Here is an 18304-nt window from a genome sequence, read left to right as displayed (position 1 = left end):
TAATTTTAAAGTTTAATCTGTTTTAAATTTGATTGAATCGAGTAAAAAATATTTGAATATAATTTATTCTCATAATATAAATTTCAAACTTTATATTTTGTCAAATAAATTTGAAATAACTCAAATTAGATAAATTCATTTTAATTATTCTAGTTACAATTTTCATGTAATTATTTTTTATTTTTTTTACTTCTACCAGTGACATTGAAACATATGAATGATAGATTTACGGTAAAAACATTCTAACCAATCAAGATAAATAGCTTCAACAATCTTAATGTTAACCATAATACAACAGTTAGATTTTTTTATAAGCCAACAAATTCATTAAACCTGTAAAAAAATATTGAACACAAGTCATACTCAGGATTATTTTTTTTTATATATAATTATTATAAATTATATACATAAAAATATGGTTTTTTTTTAAAGATCATTAATGATGATTGTTGATGCAGATATAGAAATTCAAAGAAAAAAATGGAAAAAGTGATAAAATGTCAAAAATTGTTATTAATGATGATTTTTAAAAAATATTAAAAAAATTGTCACAAATAATAATTTTTAAAATAATAATTAAATATTTAAAAAGTATTCAAAATAATTAAAAATTATGATTGACGATTTTAGAAACACTTTCGGACCAAATCAAAAGCCATACAATGACTGACCCACAGGAACAAAAAAAAAAAAGCGAAAGAGGTTGGAAAAATTGCTAAAATAAACAAGTAATGTGAAATTGAATCACCGCCAATACTAGGAGACATGAATATGCGATCTGCATAGTTTGGCAAATTTATCTGTTACTTTAGAGTTATTACAGAGTATGCCAACGTCCTGAATTAGTCATTGCCTCTCGAACCTGCTTTCTAGTTTTTGAACCATAAACATTGAAGATTCCCTTTGTCTCACGGGCTCGATCTTCTAATCTCCGCAGACATACATGAATCAGTGTTACCTCATTTTTCTATGGCAACGTGACCCCTCATATATTTTAAATGTGACAAAGCACATTTTTACTTTTGCAGAATAATAATAATAATAATAATAAACCTCATGCGTTTGGAATTAGCAGAAGAATGCGTATAGTTGTGGCACGGTTACACTTCACGTGCGTTATTCAGGGCAAGGGAAGCATATTAGCGTTAAGCATGACCATTATGTTGGATTGTCTGTCTCATTTTGGGTGATTCTGACGGTAAACCAAACCAGTTTACTTGAAATTTGAAATGACTCGGGTGGGATCCATCTCAATTGGATAATTCAACCCTTTCTTCAGAAAACCTCAAGTGCAGTGCTTGTAGTAACAAATATTAATAATTACTTAATGCCAACCGACACTTTTTAAGGCAAATTACAAGCAAACATAAACATTAACTGTAATTAATGCATTCAAAAATTTGTTTTTCCTTTTCTACAATGGGGTTTTATTGGGGAGCACAGTGTTATTGTTAATGTATTATTATTATGATTTATGAAACTTTACATTGAGCTAAGCTGAAAAATTGTGGAACGAAACATTTGGCAGATTTTCAGGTGAGAAGCAAAACTGAAGATAGACAAGATAACAAGATCTGAGAAGAGAAACCGTGATCCAACACTTCATTAACTGTTACCGTTATTTGTTACTATTGTTCTTCCGAATTTCCTTTGTGGTGTGAAGAGCCGTTTGTTTGAAAGGGACGGTTCCGTAACATTGGAAGATTAAGAGGGGTCTTAGTGGGTCTTCCTCTCTTGTCTCAAACCAACTAGGTAGGGAAGCGAGTGTGTGTCACAGAAGCTGTAAAGTTCGCTTTTTTTAATTTCCTCTCGCTATGTTTGTTTGATCTTTATCTGCATTCATTGTTTCTATTTCTGGGTTTTATAGTGAGTGAGCAAGAAGAGGAGAAGGACAATGTCTATTAAGAGCAAAGGAGGAGCAGTGGAAGTGGGTGCAAGGAGTGCCCTACATAGGAAATGGGCTCTTTTGCTTTGTGTGGCAAGCTTCTGTGCTGGAATGTTCTTCACCAATAGGTACTTGTGCTTCTTGGTTTCTATACTTTAGCTTCAAGTTTTGATTTTTCAGTTATTCTCAGTCAGGGATTGGCTTTCTAGGCTGCCAGTGGGGTTGAGCCTACGGTTTAGCTCTTTGGAAGAACATTTTATTACCTGATTTTGAAGGATGTTCCAGAGATTACCTAACTGTTCTGCCACGTTGAATTAGATTATTGAATTACATTTTTGTTGTTTATGTTTATTTTATTTATTATTTTCAACGGGGAGGGGGTTAAAATATGAATTGTGCTATTGGTTTGGACTGCATTGTCATGTAACTATATTACTTGTTCATTGAATTTAATGTGTGCCGTCTGCAGTAGGGCAACTCTAATCCTTTCTACTTTTTAACTGATAGTTGTATATGTGTAGATTATAATTATTTGCGTATAATTTGCCATGTGATTTTCAATTACTTTCCCTCAAAGTTCAAAGCTTTGTGACTCCTTTTATTATTCTTCTCTCATCCACTTCATGTTTCTTATATTCTGTGGCATAAAAAAGAGAGGTGGATATCTGTATTTTATTACCTCCATCTTCTTTCTTTATGTATTTGCTGAAAATCACGATGCTTTTAAGTGAATAAAGACACTGGAGTGAGCCTAATTGAACAGAGGTTTCTTTTCATATGGCTTGGCTTGTCATCCTCAATTTATTGACATTTGTTCATCTCCCTTGATTTAGGTTCTGCTTGTTTGAGAACAAATATCCACTTATTAATTTTAGTTTATAGATTAATTGTTCTTGATCTCTGCTTTTATCATCAAAAAATGAACGTAGAGGAGGTCTTCTTTTGTCTAATTTCTACCCTGGCAATAGTTATTGAATTAAATCTCAAGCTAATCCTTATAATATATGGTAATGCTAACCCAATTTTTGCATCAGGATATGGTCGATGTCTGAATATAAAGAAATTTCAAGGACATCTAGTGAGATTGAAGGAATAAAATTAAACTCTGATGGTTGTAATCTAAATCTAGTAAGTGTATCAGTCACACCTCTACTCGTCATATCTTTGTTACGATTTGTGGTCTGTCATGCATTTTTCCTCAATATCATGGTATATAGACTGTTATTGAATTACTACTGGAATTTATAACAACCTTAAAAGTTTCATGATCTGGAATTTAAGAAAAAGGAAAATATTTGAAATATTCTACTCTTTCTCTTTTCCTGTTTTCTTTTCTGGTTAGTTTATATGCATATACACTGTCTGATTCTCATATAATGGAATGGGGAAAATGTCGCTTATAACCTTTATATTTGGGAGTTGTATTCAATTATAGTAGGTGTATTTTCCTTGAGAATTAAGCTGCCAAGTGCAGGCCATCAAGAATGCTTTTTACCTAACACATTTTACTCTACCGGATTTAAATCTAAGGCATATAACTATAGCTGCCTCTTCTGCTATTTACAAAAATAAAACAGTCATGACATTTTTAGCTGTTTTGCCTTTGTCCAAAGGTTGTAAAGCCTAACTCCAATTACAGTCAAGTGGAAGTTTCAAACACACAGAATGTTATCAAGTAAGGCAAGCCAATGTTTGTTTTTACTGGATTTACTTATATGCTTATTTAATAACTTCAATGCTAAATCCATTTCTATCTATAAATTGCAGGAAACAGAGTAAGACAACACTTACTTAGGAGCTGAATCTTAAATTTGCTTTGATAGCTCCTGAATTTATGCTGAATGGTTTCTTCTGTATTAGGAAACTCAGAGACAGTTGTATCAACTCGAAGGAAAAAATATTTCATGGTTATAGGGATCAATACAGCTTTTAGTAGTAGGAAGCGAAGAGACTCTGTCCGTGCAACTTGGATGCCACAAGGTGATTTAAAGATATTCAATATTTTGTAGTTTTGTTCCTCTCTTAAAAGTTCTCCTTTAACTTGTTTATGCAATTCCATATGCTTCATTTATCTGACGCATGGTTTCTAATGGAACTTCATTAGCTGAGGAAAGAAAGAAGTTGGAGGAAGAAAAAGGCATAATCATACGTTTTGTTATTGGTCACAGGTCAGATTAAATATTCCTCCTGATGATATTCACTGTCCCTTTTTGGTGTAATTACCTATTTATAATTTTTCTGTTGCAGTTAATTTTTCATATGATGCTCATCAGAAATTTGTTTTGTGACGTTAATGTCTGTTGAATTTAGAGGGGGGATTTTTAAAGAGAGGGGGAGAGAGAGCACATAATCTTTTTAGAGCAAATTTAGAGAATGAAGAGCTTTCTTATTCAAGAGAATGTAGTACATAGGTTCTGCATATCATCCATACATGTTGACTTTTCCTAGACTTAGTGGAGACTATTTCCTATGCTAAGATGAATTGAGTGCAACTTCCTAGACACAAATACTCATGAGAACTAAATGCATTTTATGATGTGATACATGACCATCCATGATGACATCCTATATGGTTGGTTGATTTTGTATTTCCTGGTGGTGTTAATTTAACCAATTACCTAGATTTAATTAGCCTTTTTGTCTATAGTTCTACATCTGGTGGCATTCTTGACAAAGCTATTGAAGCAGAGGAGAAGCTTCATGCTGACTTTTTGAGGCTGGTGATCTTTCTCTCCTGTCCTTTTTCATTGAAATTCATAATCCTATATATTATTTAGATTTCTGACTTATTTTTGTTGATTGAACAAAATTAATCTGTGTTAAGCAGAACCATGTTGAGGGCTACCTAGAACTATCAGCTAAGACAAAGACCTACTTTTCAACTGCTGTTGCCTTGTGGGATGCAGAATTTTACGTCAAAGTTGATGATGATGTTCATGTGAATTTAGGTAAATAGGTTATTTGGTGTTTAGAGTTAATAAATGAATTATGGGAGAAGTACAGTAAGTGATAAATCTAACTGACAGTACTTATATGTGCTAGAGAATAGCTTCACATGTCATTGTAAAAGAACAATAAATCATTTAAATTTATTACAGATGTTCTATAGAAATAAAAACTGAATGAGGAGGGGTACTTCCAAAAATGATCGCCAAAAATCCTTTTGATCTTTTACTTTGTAATTTAACTTTGGGAACAGATGTCCAGATGATATTAGACCAGAAAATTTTCCTTTTATCTATTTTGTTTTATTTAATAAAATTGCTGAAATAAAATAAATTATCTAAGGGTGGTATTTATGACAGAATTTGTAGGAGAATCTGTTAATGTATCAACAGGTGGCTCAACAAACAACGGACTTGAAACTTTTGTTAACTTGTATTCCTGTGCTTTATGATTAGAGCATAATCCCAGAGATTGTGGCGCAGATAATTCATTTGTCCATCTGTAGTTTCCTTGATTGTTTGCATTAAAAGGTTAGGGTTAGTTCATGTAGAAACTATATTGTTTGTTGTAAGATTGGCTAGGCTTCATTACCTTAAGTTTTCAATTAAGCCAAGACAATGCTTAAATTATTTTTAGTGCTTGGCATATTGGAGTGTTATATTTTGCACTTTTATATATTGATAGCTGGTGCTTTCTCTTTAGAACATTCATATGCTTATTATGTTCTCATAGTTGTATTTGCAATGTTCGCTTGATTGGATAAACTTCAATACAAATTGACAAAAGATTGAAAGGTAGAAAATTGACTTGACTCTTCATGATGTAGGTTTGTTTGATTACCTTCTTTACACTTTGAAATAGATTTCAGGATTTCTTTAGTGTTAGCTTGTGTATATTCCGTCCAAATGGTTAAGTCACAAGCATAGTTATTTAACTAAACAGCCATCATTGTCATATAAACATCCATCACATCACTTTCCTCAACGTGCTTATTGTTTATTTCTTTCTCAGCAACACTTGGATTGACTCTGAGTATGCACCGTTCAAAACCTCGGGTATACATTGGGTGCATGAAATCTGGTCCTGTCCTTGCTCAGAAGTAAGAATAGCTTTATTTTATTTTTTCATTTAGTTAAAATCCACTTCCTAGTGTAACTGTCTTATCACAGGGGAGTGAAATACCATGAACCAGAATACTGGAAGTTTGGCGAGGTAGGAAACAAGTACTTTCGTCATGCTACAGGACAATTATATGCCATTTCACAAGATTTGGCTACTTATATATCAATAAACCAGTAAGTTTTGTTTTCCTTGCTTAAAACTGTTAAAGCACAGAAGCGGTAGGGGATGTTTGGATGTTAGTAAAATTTGTATTTTTGTTATGTAGGAACAAGTGCAGACTACCAATTTAATGGACTCTTCTTTACTTGTATACAATTGAAAATTATTCCAACTAATCTGGCATATAGTATTTCTTTGATTTGATTGAGTGACAGCTTGATTTTATGATGACAGGGATGTACTGCATAAATATGCCAATGAAGATGTTTCATTGGGATCTTGGTTTATTGGTTTAGATGTGGATCATGTTGATGATAGGAGAATGTGTTGTGGTACACCCCCTGGTATGTTGTTTATGGGTATTATCATTATCTATTTAAAATAAAATTCTTATGACACTAATAACCTTGTTATTTATAAATCCGAACAACCAATGAAAACCTTTGCATCTGAATGTTGATTGATCCAATAGTAGTAATGCTACCCTCCTGCAGATTGCGAGTGGAAGGCCCAGGCTGGTAACGTGTGTGTTGCTTCATTTGATTGGAAATGCAGTGGGATTTGCAGGTCTGTTGAGAGGATAAAGGAAGTTCACCAGCGTTGTGGAGAGGATGAAAATGCATTGTGGAGTGCAACCTTCTAAACTCAAGAACAAGTAGTACAGTATAGGATTCAGAAACGTGAAAGAGAACTATGAGTGCTGCATGGCTGCATGGTAGTGGAAGATGGTTGAAACTTGAAAGTGAGATAGATGATAAACCTTGCAGCTTCATCTTAACTGAGGAGATAACCCCTCTGCTTCCAAAGAGTATAGTAATAGTAAAAAATATATATATAATAGTAGCTACCAACCCATTCTTTTGTTGAATGGCTGAAGGGAGGGCTTTATATTCTTCTCTCTGCCATTTCTAACGCTTCATAATGATTAGTTCTCAGTCTCTTACTTTTCTTACATTTTTAATCTCATTTTATTTGTTTCCCATAATTGTTACCTTCTTTTGGTTACCTCAATATCCATTCCCAATTTTGCTTCATTTTTGTCAATTTTGTAAATGTTAACAAAATTGTTATATAAATATTACATTTTTTATAGATTTCATTACACCAAACTTGTACCATTGATTTTCAAAATGTGTTTACTTTTTTTAATGTTGAGAAATTAAGAAAAATACAAATTTCATCTTTTAGAATTAAGTTAAAGTAACTAATAATAGTAATATTTTATTAAAATTATTTTTTATTCTTTTGTATATCTAATGTAATAAATATTTATTATAATAAAATGTTATTTTTAAATACTTAAATTTAAGGATTAAATTTATTTAATTGATTGATTAAGGTTTGTTAACTGCTGCTTTAATCGTAGTGAATAAGTATGGGATTTAATGTCATTATATGTATTATTTTATTAAAAGTATACATGTAATGCTATTATATTTTAAATAATATTTTAATTAAGAAATTTGGGAAATGGTTTGCAAAAGTTACAACTCTTCAACTTTCTTTGCATTGAGAAACTGACTTCTCAAGGGAGTTTTTTTTTTTTTTGGTGAAAAAAATAAAAAAAATCGCCAGAAGTAATTTTTCAATCGTTTATGTGTATATATATATATATATATATATATATATATTGAAATTTAATTCCTTAAAAATTAAACTTAATTGATTTCAAACAATAAAATATATCGTAGCAGGTTTTTCTAAAGACCAATTTCTCAATGTCTTGGAAAACCAAATATAAAAGTTGATATTACTTAGTCAATTTTGTATAAGTTGATTTCTTAATACCCAAAAAAGAAAAACGGATTTGGGGAATCATTGTTACAAGATATGATAAGAAATAAAAATAAAAGGTATATTATTTGGCACATAATTCACTTCCAGAGAAGTTTTCCCCCCTAGAAAACTAAATGAAAATGGGCAAAAAAGGTAATGATCTTTCAACTTCTTTTTTTGGTCAAACATTATTATTATCTTTCTTTTCTTTTTGGTCCATAATTGTTATCTTTCAAGATAAAGAAGCAGCCGAGTAAAAACAAATGCAGTCAAAATAATTCCTTTTTTCTTTACGAAAAAAATGTCCATTCTCCCACTAAAACATTAAACCTTTCGTTAATAATAATAATATATATAAGGTCTAATTTAATTTTTTTAAAACAAAAAAAAAATTGCTTGATGCTTCCTTCATCTATTTTATTTCGATTTAATTGCTCAAAAATGAAAGAATAATCTTAGAGGATGAAGTATAATTATAGTTGTTAAATAAAAAATCCATAGATGGAATTCTAATCAAATATATGTACATATATAATAAATTATTAAAATATTAATAATTATTTTTTAATTAATAGTTGTGATTGCACTTTTATTTTTTAAAGTTCAGTCCCTGACATTAATTTATAATTCAATGAAACTTTTGTGCACATTATTTAATATTATCTAATTCATATATTTTTTTAAAATTTCTCATGAATTAATTGAAAAAAGAAATATTCTTGGAACCAAACACACTAAAATTAAATCTTTCTGTAATATGCAGAGTAAGAAAAAGATTTGTATAATCCTTGAGAAGCTATTATGAATTAATTCAGTTAGTAATATGACACTTTTGGATTTTTCATCTGAATAGAATTTTGGGACAAGAAAGGAAAAATTGAAAAAGATGGTTTTTCTTCGGTCGAAAACGGGGTACATTGTCAACGAAAACGGCTGAGATTTAAGTTAACACGGTAAAGTAAGTGAGTCGTATTATTGCTCTCTGATTTTGCGTAAACCATGTTAATCAAGCATAAGTTCAACAACAGCTCTAAAACCAATGCAATACTGTAGTTGGGAGAAAGACTACCCCTTTTTACATTCTAACAACCCTATCTTTAGAGTGGTAAATGTAAATAGTTCTCAAATTTCACACTTTTTTTTACTTGCATTTGTTTTTTACCTTATTCTTTTAATACCTTTTAATCTCAAATGTGTCTCAAAGAATCAAAATCTCTTTCCTAACAAGCTAAAAATTATCTCCTAAGAGAAGCATGACATCAGTGGCTCTTTTGATCAAGAACAGTGAGTTAAACAAATACGTGACACGGGTAAAACTCAAAATACAAATACAAATATATTGATTTTAAAAATATGTTTTTGATATTAAAATGACTTCGTTTTTTCATCTTTATAGCTTACTAAGAAGGCGCCATAATGAATGTTTATTATACTTGAATATTTATTCTTGAAGAAAATTGAATTTAAACAATTTTATTAACCCCAAAAGAATAAGATAACAAACAGATAAATTAAGCTAATTAACTAGGAGATGATAACAATCTGTAACAGTGAGAAGATCTTCTGAAATTAATTTAGAAACAATATCGTAGCAAGTACAGTACAGGTAAGGAATTATTATAGTTAGAGGTTAAATAAATCAACTAATCAGAATTTTATCCAACCTTTTTTTTGTGTGTGTGGATCAAAATGCTTTTTCAGAGAACCAAATCAGAGTGAACGCCTTTTTTAGTTGGGCACACATCCAAAATTAATACATCTTTGTCTGGAAAGTGCCTTAAACTTAAAAGCAACAGAAAGGTTGAATATTCTCAGCTACTACATTGTCAAAAAAGAGATGAATCTTTAAATAGAAGCAAAGTAAACGTAAAGAAAGATTTATCTTGCCACTTGATCCGCCTCTAATGAAGTCCCTACCACCCTGAAAAGGGAAAAAAATTAAAAGGTAAACCAAATTTTCTACCTACCATACCAATTCATTTCCATCCCACGCCAAGAAATAGATCACCACTCTAGGGAGACAAACAAAAAGGCTAATATGGTGACCATCACAGAATGGCTAGCAGGATGAAGATCAAATCTGAAGAATAAGAAAATAATCAAGTAATGGCACTCACTCTCTTTGTTAACATTGATTTATAGTTCCCATTGCCACTCATGAACTCAGAAAATGCCAACATGTATATATAAACAACAAAACACTGAAACCACACAACCTTTAAGGTGCTGCAAATTGGCAGAGGAGAAATTGTGACACCCCACATCAATTACATGTGATATTGGCACGGCTCAATCAAATAACACAGCTTTTGGATCATAAAGCACTGCCTTCTGATTGAACCGCACCAATATCCCAAGTTCTCAATTACACGTTTGAAGTCTGATCCACCACCATTATACATAGAGCCATCATGTTCCTGCATTCTCTTAAGAAACAACAATTTGTTAATCGATATGTGACAAGAAAAGCTTACTTACCCTCTATGGTTACAACTCCAATCCATCAGCAGAAAATATAACACTAGGAAAGAAGAACCTTTACGTGAGTGGATTATATGGCTAAGAAGAAACAAGGGTGATGAAGACGGTAGTAGCATGTTCCTTTGGAGTAACTATAGTGTCCTGTGAGATTCTTAAAATTTAATGAATGAGAGAGGGTAAGATAGAGACATAGAGATGCAGAGCCTTAAATATGCTGCTAGCATTTAATTTGCCAACGACCTGGAAAAGAATAGGAGGTTGGCACATTAAATTTTGGGATTGGAAACAATTGGAGAAAGGCATGTTTTGAATTGTGACATGCAGAGTTCAGTGAGACAAGAAATTGAGTCTAGCTTCCTGGTTTTTATATTTATGAGCACAGAGGGTAAGTTGGTTTGCTGCCAACCACATTTTTGAAATTCAAATAGGAAATAACTTTTGGAAAGTTAGTGAGTGGTTGGTGTGAAATTGTGAACATAGTGATTTGATTGAATCTGGCTAGCTCATGTCATGGATTCTCTATTCAACCAAAATTGTTTCGGTTTCTCAACATCTACATGTGCAAAAGTTTGGTTTCATCAATATCAAACGGATCTTCACTTTCTTCCACATTCAAAGGCAGAGATACCTGTGAGTGGAGTTAGTTAAAAAAGAAATAGTCTTTCGGTATAAATCCATAAAAAGAAGCTCACAAGAAACTAGGAAAGTATATTCATGATTCATCATCTACAGGGAAGTTTTTTCTTTCCTTTTTTCAATCAATTCGTGAATAATTTATATGCTTCCCTTCATCAGAAAAAAAAAAGGGAACAAATAATGTGTATTCAAAGTTGGAAGTATACGTATATGGAGGTATATATATATACAAATTTAAAGATAAAGTTAATGACACATATAGATATATGAATTTTCATAAATTAATATTAAATAATTGTTAGTGCAATATCACTGATTTTGATATAGTTGTGTTGCCAGCTGGTTCTATATAAATTGCCCTTTTCTTGACAGGAGGAGAATAATAGGCTAGCATAAACAGTGTTAATTAGTTCCCATGCATGCCTGGGAGGGACCCTGTGATTAGTTGCTTGTAGTATTTCCGCGAGCAATGCCCATAAATAAGGGGGAGATTTGTTAGCAGACGTTATTGAACCAAAGGTTCTACTTTATTAACATGTTGGCACCACCAATCTTAGTCTTGTTAATAGGAAAGTTGATGTCCAAATATTGATATAATTGTCTCATGACCAATTATGATGGCAAGAAGAAAAAGAATACCAAAAAAACAAATTAAATGAATAACTTGAAAAACGCAACATTTTTATTTTTATTTTTATAAATTAAGTGAAAACTCACTCCTACCATTTATTATTTTCTTTTCGTTATTATTGGCCTCACTCAAAGCTCTTTAATTTTCCTTTGATTACATATTAACCTTAGGGAGGTCACTGTGATCGTGGTGTCTGAAATTGCATGCCATTAAGCATTGAAGTCACTGTCCTATTTGCATTGTACATGAACAGAATCATCTAGTACTATTAACCCTGCGTCTCTAATATAGTAATACTATGTTCTAGGCATGCAAGTCTCCTTATACAGCCATCTGATTCTGATCACTATTTTGGGGACACACCCCAAAATGATCGGCATTGATGTCAGCAAATGAACACTCCAAATCACCAACTCTAGCAAGAAGCTTGGAATACCAAATTAGACAAAAGCGTTGCCCAAATGCCAATTTCAAATAAATACCCAGATAAGGGCGTTGGCGTTTTTATCTATGACCTATGTTTTTATTTTAAGCGCTATCTTCGAGTATGTCATGTGTTTCAGTAAACAGAAATTAATATTGGTCCACAAAACATTTAAGCTTAGAAATTTGGAGTAACCATATTTGTTGTTCAGACTCAGATTTTGCTGTTTGAACATTTTTTTTCTTTGGATCGGTACTCTCACAAACATAACATATTGTAAGACTATTTTTGAGAAAAGAGTTGAATCTAAAATATATAAAAAGTTAAAGGTAAATAAATAAATGATTTTTTCTATCACAAGATAATAAATTATATAAAATAAGTTTTTATTAAAAAAATTTGTAACATTTAATACTGTTAACATATTAAATAATAATTTGATAAAAGGTAATATATAATTTTTATCTTTAATAATGTTGCATAAATTTAAAAAATCTATAAATTAATCTTGATTTATAATTACATTAACAAAATATAAATTATATTTTTTTTATAAAAATTTAAAACATTTTGAAAAAGTAATTAAAGAGGTAGGAACTGGGCCCATCATTGCCCTCCCTCAACTTGTCATTGGAGAGGTAAAGTTTATTTGACGTCACAGCTCACTTTCGTGACAACCAATCAAATTACTTCAACTACTTTTTTTAGTATATAATAACAGTTAATTTATGTTATGTGAGCATAATGAGACGGCTAATATTAGGTGAACAACCAGAAGCACATAAATGTATCAGAAAATATTCCAAAAGCTCCTTAGGTAAAAACTCATGAATTGTGATATATCTAAAAACATATACACAAGTTTTGTACTTTGTTTCTATCTCTCATCCCACATTAAAAAAAATGAAGGTAGTAGTTAATTGCTAGCAACAAAGAGATTGAATATTAAAAATCCAAATCATGATTGATGTCATTGCTTAACCGTAATGGAAAAAATGAAAGCGAAAAGTTGGAGCCTCTTGTATGAATTTATTATAGCTTTATGTAATATAATTGGCAAAGAAAGCAGAAAAGTAGGGAACCTTATTCTTGACCAAAGTCCTACCAAAACCACACCTGTACTTAGTAGCCACGATATGTCCCTATCCTCATGTGAAATAATGTCTTTTCTTTCACCTTCTTTTACACTAGAAAACAAGCCGAGTTGAGTAATGTCTGTTTACACAAAATCGTGTAAATCCTGCAACTGATATCCCACCTCCTTTTGTCACTATATTCATTTGGCTCTGGCTAATAAAATCAGAGTATTAAGTTGAACTAGTATCTTCTTAAATGTTCAAACCCTTTCAATTCAAGGAATCTTCAGACAATGTACACAGGTGCAATAAAGTGCTCAACATGGTCATTGATTCTACAACACCAATAGCTCCTTCTGAGTAAAACCATAACAGTGATTTACAAAACTTGAATGTTACCTTAAAAAAAAATAGTGGGGTTGGTGTAGTTAATGGCATGCAACTGCTAAAGAGAGACTGGGCAAGCACAGAGCCTTTCAATGTCAATACTGCTCGTACTTCTGCCAGAACAGTAACATAATAATGCACCTCTTTAGTATATAGAGCCTGGACCTTTGCTCCTTAGCCCTCTTCAGGAATCTTTCTTCAAGCTTGAAGACTCTTCACAACGAAGTGTTTGTGTGGAATTTGAAGGAGTAGAGTAACACTTATCCATGTGTTATATTCTTTTGAAGACTAACTAGGAAGATGCAGCAGAGACATGTGAGTGGAAAAAGAGAGGGAGAATAAGTGTGTGAAGAAAAATGAGTTGTATGGAGTAGTAATTGGCTTCCAATTAATGACAATGTGGTCCTGGTACGATCTGACTCACACTATGGCCCTCCAACTGCGTTCTGGGTTCTGGATTCAATGGATTGGCCCGTGAGAAACCAAGGATCTAATGCCTTATCACAACTTGCCCTCCATCTATAATCACACTTTCTTCATTATTTCATTAAAATAAGCTTTTTTATTTCTTTATACTACACCATGGCTACATAAAATGATCCAATAAGCAAATGGGTCAACCGCCATTACTCATCAGCTCTTGCTAGAATTCATGAGCCACACAGGTAGCAACAAAAAGCCGTATAATATATGAATGTGTCAACCTTTACTGCCAAGTATGGAGGTTTACAGTTTATAAATTTTATAAACTGTTGTCTAACTATTAAAATAATGATATTCTTACTACAAAAAGCCGTATAATATATTAATTTTTTTTATCGTGCCAAATGAAATTTCTATGTTATATATTGATTTTCTATTTAATTTTTTAAAAAAATTATTTAATATAATAGAATATATATATATATATATATATATATATATTAACAGTATGATATTTACTCAAACTTATCAAATTTAAAAGTAGTCAGCCGGACAATATGTTTGAAATATGTATTTAAAAATAATTTAATTTTAAAATTATTTTTAAAAAAATTTATAAACATGTATTTTGAAGCCTATATGATGGGTTTTTAAAACTAACAAATTATCGTTTATATTCAATTTTTTTATTATAATGAAATTATATTTAATGATTTTTAAAATAGACATAGGCATTGAACATATTTTTAAAATTAAATGAGTAAAATAGATATTGCAAAGAAGAAATAAGATAAATATTGGATTTCAAGTAGTAGCTAAAATCTAAAACACTTATTAAACCAAAGTTTGAAAAAAAAAAAAAATAAAAAAAAAAAAAATATATATATATATATATAGTTTTTAATTAGTAAATAAATTTTAACTAGTTAAAAAAATACCAGACATACTCATTAAAATAGATTAAAAAAATTTTAAAAATATTTATTCCAACAAAAAACTACCCGCACATGCGAAAAGAATGGTAGGCATGGTTATGATAGCTGTGATGATACAGATCTGTTTATTATTTTTGACCACATAACATGAAGTCCATAACGAACTAGAAATTTAAATAATTTTAAAATGAGCTGTTACTTTGGAAGATAAAATAAAGATTAGAAACTGGGAAGGTTTAAAATCTGTTAATTATGTAGGGAGAGAAGGAATGAGTAAAGAAGACGTTCCGTCCAAATCCGAATATGAATATAAATATAAATTAAAAAACAGAACAACATTGATTATACGTTTCTTCCCCCTTCTCAATTGGATTGGATTCATCTCTTCTCACTTCCCCCAACCATCTTTACGTGTTGGGTATGTCAATCCCCTTTTTTGAAGCTTACCACTCTTCCCTTTCGCTATGTTTACTCAGATTTCTAATGTTTCCATGTTTCAAATTTTCAGAGACCATGGCCAAAAGCTCCTTCAAGCTTGAACATCCGTTAGGTACTCTTCTTCTTCGATAATAATAATTTCCCATTTTTTCTTATACTATTTATATTTCTGGGCATGTTTTGTTTTTGAAGCCCTAGGTTTAGTGGAGTTGCTTTTAATTAATCAGTACCATTAAAACCTTTCTAACTTTTATTGCAAACCTTTTGATTCGTTGATTTCAAATCGATGGCTTTTGGAGTTTGTAGAAAATAAAAATTAGGGGAAGGATAATTATTCTGTATGAAAATCGACATGATTGGAGTTTTTTGTACTATGACCATTGAGAAGGATCTTTAGCTTTTTCTCTGTACGAATAGAGTACTGAATTTGGTTCTTTCTTTCTTTATTTCTGTCTCTATACGCCTTATCTCGTCCTCTAGGACAATTATTTTCACCTTTTCATGGGTGCTTGTTTTCTCTTGATATCTAAGGTACATTTTGTTGCAATGTTTTCCCTTTTATAGCATATTTGGTAAAGAGATTAAGTTCAGAGAAATATTCGCTCATTTTTCATAAACTCTTTCAAGAAACTGGTAAAAAAAAAGTGATTAAATTAGGTTGAATCAAACATGTATAAACCTCTGGATTAAACTTTTTGTTTTTCCACATGTCAGAAAGAAGGCAGGCTGAGGCTGCTCGCATTAGAGACAAGTATCCTGATAGAATACCTGTAAGATTCTATCATGCATAGCTTGTTTGTTTGTTTTCATTTTCCTTAGGTACTCTTATTGAAATGCTGCTGTTGTGCGCAGGTGATTGTTGAGAAGGCTGAAAGAAGTGACATTCCAGACATCGATAAGAAGAAGTGAGTGAATTTATCATATGCCATTTGCACTATTCTTTGGAATGAAACTGCTTGATGCTTTCTGTGAAGTTTCTGGGGGACATTCTGTAGGTTGATAGTGGTGGGTGAATAGGAAGCAGAGAAAACTTGTAGGGTTGATAGTTGATACCAAAATACATAAAGTGTGCTGATATTGATCAATCTTCTTGTGGCAGCAAACATCTATGTCACCAAGTATAATTCGTAACTTTAAGGATAAAATTTGTGAGGTAGGAGACTCCCAACCACCAAAGCCTGGTTGAGGCATACTGGCATTGTATAGAAGTATAGATTTGTAAGATCAAATCATCTTTGTTAGTGGCATGTTCTATGGTTGTGATAAGAGTTAAGTAGTTTAGTTGTCGAGTCAGAACTGCACCTTGATAGTATCATAATTGCAGTTTGTGTCAGATTACGCTTCTGTATTGTGTTCTTTCTATTGGTGTCCAGCTTGTTCTTTCTAGCCTTGTCACCAGCTTCTGTATGTGCCCCCAATGCATGTCTGAAATATTTTCCTTTCCTTTTGTTTCTATTTCAAAAAATATAACTTTTAAACTTAAATAGTGGAATGCTAATCACTTGTATGTAGAAGATTGTTAATAAACTACACTGCATCGACTTTGTAACTTCATTTTGATTAGATATTTGCCAAAAGTTGATCTAAATTGGGAAACTTAGGCCAAAATGCATCAATGTTACGGTTATGTACATTAGTGGATCCTCACTTGGTTATGTCTCTCTTCTTGTGATGCTGTAGATACCTTGTCCCAGCAGATTTGACTGTTGGTCAGTTTGTTTATGTTGTCCGTAAAAGGATCAAGGTCAGTGCAGAGAAGGCTATTTTTATTTTTATCAATAACACTCTACCTCCAACTGGTAAGTAGCCACTGCTCAAGCTGAATTATTATGTTCATAGTTCTGGCCGTACTTATGAATTAAAACTCTTTTTGCAGCTGCCTTGATGTCTGCTATTTATGAGGAAAACAAGGATGATGATGGATTTCTTTACATGACTTATAGTGGAGAGAACACTTTCGGATCCCACTAGGATTGAATTTAATAATTTCTCTTCTCTTCTGTAAATATATGCTACAAGATTTAACTTTTCTGCCGTCATTAGTCAATGCCTGTCCTGTTTATTGCATGAGGTTTCGTATCAATTGAGCAATATTATCTTGCACATTGATTATGTACATTATCTTTAAATTATGGATTTCATTACATGAATCTGGATTTTATGATCCCGGTTGAATTATTTTCTTTTTAGCGGCGAAATGAAATTTGTGATTTTTTTTATGACGCTTAACTTTCGTTTGTTTTCGGTAACAACTATTTTATGACGCTTATTATTTGGTGAATAAGAGAGTAATGCTACTGATACAAAAACTTGGAGTAATGTTTCACGACACGGTATCCATGCCATTGCTCAATTGAACACGTAATGTTTTGATTTCCGCTGCCTGAACTATAGCCTTAGTGCTTAAACTATAAGTAATGTTTTGACATAAACCTACTGTTCAATTCATGTCCTTACCAAATGATTTGATTCTATCAGGGTTTAACATTTGTTATTATGACGCTAATGCTATTTATAATTTAGACACTGGGAAATTTTGAAAATGACATAGAATAGTCTTCAAGTGATGGTTGGACTTAACAATAGAGACAACCACTTTGAAGCAATTTGTTCCAAGAAAAAAAAATAGTAATATTAAAAAATATTCTCTAACCTTTTTACCTATACCACCTTAAGAATTATTTTAAAGCTATTATCCATCATGCTTTCTCATGCGAAACAATGACCCATATCGTAAAGAACGTCTTCTGCAATCAATCATGCAATGTTAGGCAAAATAGTGCCCCACTAATACTAAATATTAAACAGGTTTTTCATCCAGAACCAACACTAATGCCATTCAATCGAGCTAAACTGACTGAAATACCTTCAATTCATTAAAATGGATGAAAGTTACAAAACTGATCTGCCACAGTGCAGAATCACCAGTGCACACACTACATTTTCTCATTCACTTGGATGTACTAACTGACTGAAATACCTTCA

The 18304-nt window shown here is 31.7% G+C and overlaps 2 protein-coding genes across 3 annotated transcripts; both read left to right on the top strand.

The window, feature by feature from the left end:
* The first annotated feature begins 1446 nt into the window (after positions 1-1446).
* Positions 1447-6980, top strand: LOC113846841 (probable beta-1,3-galactosyltransferase 2). Its single transcript, XM_027475531.1, has 13 exons — positions 1447-1752; positions 1868-2013; positions 2920-3013; positions 3499-3560; positions 3653-3660; positions 3746-3865; positions 3990-4053; positions 4533-4605; positions 4713-4833; positions 5843-5930; positions 6001-6126; positions 6347-6456; positions 6607-6980. Exons 2-13 carry the CDS (start codon positions 1895-1897, stop codon positions 6753-6755), a joined length of 1134 nt encoding a protein of 377 aa, XP_027331332.1. The 5' UTR covers positions 1447-1752; positions 1868-1894; the 3' UTR covers positions 6756-6980.
* An 8145-nt stretch (positions 6981-15125) lies between these two features.
* On the top strand, positions 15126-17418 carry LOC113846718 (autophagy-related protein 8C-like). Of its 2 annotated transcripts, XM_027475287.1 has the most exons (6): positions 15126-15299; positions 15390-15431; positions 16034-16089; positions 16172-16224; positions 17000-17118; positions 17196-17418. In XM_027475287.1, the coding sequence occupies exons 2-6, from the start codon at positions 15395-15397 to the stop codon at positions 17288-17290; spliced, it is 360 nt and encodes a 119-aa protein (XP_027331088.1). In that variant the 5' UTR covers positions 15126-15299; positions 15390-15394; the 3' UTR covers positions 17291-17418. The 2 variants fall into 2 exon arrangements, with proteins under 2 accessions (XP_027331088.1, XP_027331087.1); XM_027475286.1 differs by lacking the exon at positions 15126-15299 and having other exon boundaries at positions 15365-15431.
* The last annotated feature ends 886 nt before the right edge of the window (positions 17419-18304 follow it).

This window comes from Abrus precatorius, unplaced genomic scaffold (genome assembly GCF_003935025.1).
Source record: "Abrus precatorius isolate BTA unplaced genomic scaffold, Abrus_2018 Scaffold8, whole genome shotgun sequence".
Taxonomy (NCBI): Eukaryota; Viridiplantae; Streptophyta; class Magnoliopsida; order Fabales; family Fabaceae; genus Abrus; species Abrus precatorius.
Note: the sequence above shows the minus strand (reverse complement) of the source record. Positions and strands in the feature narration are given on the sequence as shown.

Coding starts and splice junctions, on each gene's coding strand:
- LOC113846841 (XM_027475531.1), top strand. CDS start 1,895: ATGTCTATTAAGAGCAAAGGAGGAGCAGTGGAAGTGGGTGCAAGGAGT. Junction 4,606..4,712: donor ATGCTGACTTTTTGAGGCTG/GTGATCTTTCTC, acceptor TGTGTTAAGCAG/AACCATGTTGAGGGCTACCT. Junction 4,834..5,842: donor TGATGTTCATGTGAATTTAG/GTAAATAGGTTA, acceptor TTTCTTTCTCAG/CAACACTTGGATTGACTCTG.
- LOC113846718 (XM_027475286.1), top strand. CDS start 15,365: ATGTTTCCATGTTTCAAATTTTCAGAGACCATGGCCAAAAGCTCCTTC. Junction 15,432..16,033: donor CAAGCTTGAACATCCGTTAG/GTACTCTTCTTC, acceptor TCCACATGTCAG/AAAGAAGGCAGGCTGAGGCT. Junction 16,225..16,999: donor CCAGACATCGATAAGAAGAA/GTGAGTGAATTT, acceptor GTGATGCTGTAG/ATACCTTGTCCCAGCAGATT.